The sequence below is a fragment of the Myotis davidii genome, unplaced genomic scaffold (assembly GCF_000327345.1).
Source record: "Myotis davidii unplaced genomic scaffold, ASM32734v1 scaffold657, whole genome shotgun sequence".
Classification (NCBI taxonomy): domain Eukaryota; kingdom Metazoa; phylum Chordata; class Mammalia; order Chiroptera; family Vespertilionidae; genus Myotis; species Myotis davidii.
The window spans coordinates 1145679-1149503 of record NW_006287917.1 but is presented as its reverse complement, the minus strand read 5'-3'; the positions used below and the strand labels follow the sequence as shown (position 1 = coordinate 1149503).

Here is a 3825-nt window from a genome sequence, read left to right as displayed (position 1 = left end):
AGCAGGAAACAGCTAAATGATAGCAATCGGTGTGAACAATAGTGGTATTAAGAGAAGTGAACTTGGCAAAGGTACTTAAGTTCTACTAAATTTGAAGATTACAAAGCTCTCCTTTTCCACTTTGAGGGACTACAAAGGGAAGTAGAAGGTAACTTTTTTTTTTTTTTGTCTTGAATGACAGGACCCTGGCTTGGGAAAGAAAGTGAGTCGCCTCATTTGGAAAGGAAACCTAAGCTTCAAGCCAATTCTTCTCCTAAAATCTCAACAGGAGCCAACGCGGTGAACATTCTACTCCATTAAACTAACATCTGTGATGTTTACAGACTGGGACTCACCAGAAAGTCTACCCTAATGTGACCCCAAGTACTTGCGAAAGGGCTTTTCTTTCGCATATATTTGCCGTTTCATACCCACCCAATCTTCTCTCCTTCCATCATCAAAACAAATGTTCAGAGCAGAGGACAAGGAAATGCTTCTTAGGTTTGCAAGACTAGCCCTGATCATGTATCACTTCAGCTGTGACTACATGAGACTATCCCGAACTAGGAAAGGAAGCTAGTGGTGTGTACTTTATAGGGTTTCTGAAAGGTAAAGTACCTCAAATTCTTCGCACAAGGCTGGCACCTAATGAACACATAAAGACACCCTTCGGCAGATGGGCTTCCCTCGGAAAAGCCTCTTCCAAGGGACCATCTTCCCACCAATGACATATCTGCGCATCTCAAGATATCCGGGGGCCTTATTTTCTCCTTACGATGGATGCTGGGGTCCCTCAAGAGGGGAGTGTTCAAAAGAGGAAAAAACTTAGGTTGCACAGTGTTCCTTTTACTCAAAGGCTGCATGGCGAAGCCACCTAAGACTTCCAGAACGGTTTTTCTTTCTCCTGTAGAGCAGTCTCTGGCAGTTCACATTCCAAAATGGTGGTGGCTGCTTTCCACGGACACGTTCAGGAGGGCAGCTGCCTTGGAGGTAGGTCCCCCGGCCTCCTCTGCATCTACATGCACAGACAGACTCCAGAGGGCTCTGCGGCTGCCAGGGGCCTCCGCTAGCAGTTAGAGGTAGGTGGTCCAGTGCGGCACGCTGCTCAGCCTCTCAGCCCCAAAGCCTGTTTGGGGCTGTGGTTTTAAAAGAGCCCCTCAACAGATGCTCTATGTAATAACTACAAAACAATAAAAACTGGAGTTAATACTGTCTCTTCACAATGCTTAACCATATTAATTTCTTAAGTAAAAAAAAAAATACCCGACGCTGGGTTTTTGTGTGTGCGTTCTTAATGCCGTGTAAGACATTCGCCAAAAGCTGCCATTCTCGAAAGCTGAAAGCTGAAGCAACAGGTATTGCCCAATGCAGTCAACAGGCTTAAGAAGCACATGCAGATGCATTTGAAATTAACGGCCACGGTGCAAACCTAATAGACTTTGGAAATGTACTTATGAAACAGGCTAATCTGGCAACCTAGGTACATTAGCATGTATACCTTACAAATTCTAAATGCAGGCTTAGTGTTGCTAGGATCCTTATTTCCAGGTACAGGGCTACTTATCATTTAAGAACAAATACCAGGGACTACTGTCCTTTTTACTGCTGTCTCCATCATTAGGAGGGAGAGGGAGAGTTTTAAGCCAGGAGTGCATCAACTGCATTCTGAGACTACTTTACTTTTTTGTAAGGTAAAAACAAACAATTTCCTATTATATCTTCCTATTTCCTATTATATCTTTCTCCTAAACTATCATCATGTATTATAGTAAAGATTCTGAGGAGTTCTGAAATAAAAAAAATTATCCAGTGACCGAAAAGAACTCAGAAGAAACAGCTTCTTGGTTTCAGCTCTAGTTTTCATTTTGATCTCTCATTAGTGGCTGCCTGGAATGATCCTTAAAGCGTAACCAGATGAAATGTTATACTTAATGAGCAATCCTAGCTGGCAGATTTGTGGACCACTGCTGGGCCATTAAACAGTTTTTGGCAAATGCTGTCATAGGATAAAAGGCTTTAGCCAGTTCCATTTTTCATACCTCGCTTCTGGTACTTCAGAGCTAAGTACAGGAGGAAGGCAAAGGTGGGGGGGAATGTTAAAATGCAAGGAAAGTCCCTATCAACTTGACTCTCTAACCACCCATTTTTTCCATCAAAATTCTGGACATTTAAATGAATGGGTCCAGCACGAGCGATGATTTGAACATCTATTCTGCAAGTGTGAGAATGTAAAGAGTGACAAATACCCTCTTCTTCCAGCCCACAGTTTATTTAAAAGATGGGTGACTATCACAGGAATAAGGGACAAGCACATCAATGTCTCTGGAAGAGCCACCTTCTCTAATGGAAGCCAGCCTTCAGGTGCCTTGGCCTGGCCTGGTGCCCTCGTGAGTCTTTTTAAGAAGAAAAAAATGAACAAACCAAGGGAGCACAGCTACTTCAAGGATCTGAACTGAACTTACAGTCAATCTTTTCTTAACTGGGTCTTCACCTTTTGGGGTTCATGTCTATTTATAACTATCATTCCTGGAAGAGCTCATCTGATGTGTGCACACAGAACATGTTAAAGTAAAAGCTCACTCACACAAAATAATGCATGCATGTAAAAGGCAGCAAGTCAACAGGCTCAAGCAAGAAATCTACAAGAAAACCATCATCTTTCCAGTTTCCTTTCCATCTCCCTGATTAATAGAGATTAATATGCATAAGCCACCAGGAGGAGGGACGCTTGATTTTAAGTTAAAAATATTTCAATGGAGCTCACCCAGTTTGTTCCTCTGATATGGTAAATCATATATTCCCACAGTTCCCAGCTGCATGAACAACTGACTGAAAAAATCAGTGACATCCTACAAAGAGTTTACAATGGGAAACTGAGTCATTATGTTGAAATTAAACATCATGAAAGAAAACAAAAATACATAGTTAGGCATGCATTAAGTGTTAAACTTCTCATTCCTTCCCTGAATTGAAATATACTTAAAAGTAAAATCCATGCCCTAGACAGTTTGGCTTAGTGGATATGGATAGAGCATTGGCCTGCAGACTGAAGGGTCCTGGGTTCAATTCCGGTCAAGGGCACATGCCCAGGTTGTGGGCTCGAGCCCAGTAAGGGGAATACAGGAGGGCAACTAATCAATGATTTCCTGTCATCATCAATGTTTCTATCTATCTCTCTCTCCCTCTCCCTTCTTCTCTGAAATCAATAAAAATAAAACAAATTTTTTAAAAAAGTAAACTCCAAGATGGTTTTAAAAAATATCCTAATTTGTGTATTGACTCTACATTGAAACAAGTAAACCTATCCTAATAAAAAGTATCCTAAAGGCTAAATTATTACATCTTTAAAATGAACCCAGGAAGCACAGTGAGAAAAATGGTGCATGATTCTCAAATCCTTTCAGTGGTTCTCAACCTTCTGGCCCTTTAAATACAGTTCCTCATGTTGTGACCCAACCATAAAATTATTTTTGTTGCTACTTCATAACTGTAATGTTGCTACTGTGATGAATCGTAATGTAAATATCTGATATGCTGGATGGTCTTAGGTGACCCCTGTGAAAGGATCATTCAACCCCCACCGGGGTCTCGACCCACAGGTTGAGAACCGCTGCTTGACGTGGAAACACACAATTGACATTTCTGGCTGTTGTGACAAACTTACGAGTCACTGGGCACACAAAATGGGCAAATGGATGGTCTTAGGCGACCCCTGTGAAAGGGGCCGCTGCTTGACATGGAAACACACGGTTGACATTTCTGGCTGTTGTAACAAACTTACAAGTCACTGGGCACACAAAATGGGCAAGTAAATCCTCTGGTATGGATTTCACCAACCATTTCCAA

At 41.9% G+C, this 3825-nt stretch overlaps 1 protein-coding gene across 2 annotated transcripts in view; it reads right to left on the bottom strand.

Moving 5' to 3' along the window:
• Positions 1–3825, bottom strand: part of CTSC (cathepsin C) — a 43453-nt gene that overhangs the window by 34982 nt on the left and 4646 nt on the right. Inside the window, exon 2 of one of the 2 annotated variants that reach the window (XM_015561351.1) lies at positions 2744–2828. The exons of the other annotated variant lie outside the window; for it this stretch is intronic. Coding sequence (XP_015416837.1) covers positions 2744–2828 — 85 coding nt within the window. The remainder of the gene's footprint in view (positions 1–2743; positions 2829–3825) is intronic. 2 annotated transcript variants of the gene reach the window in all.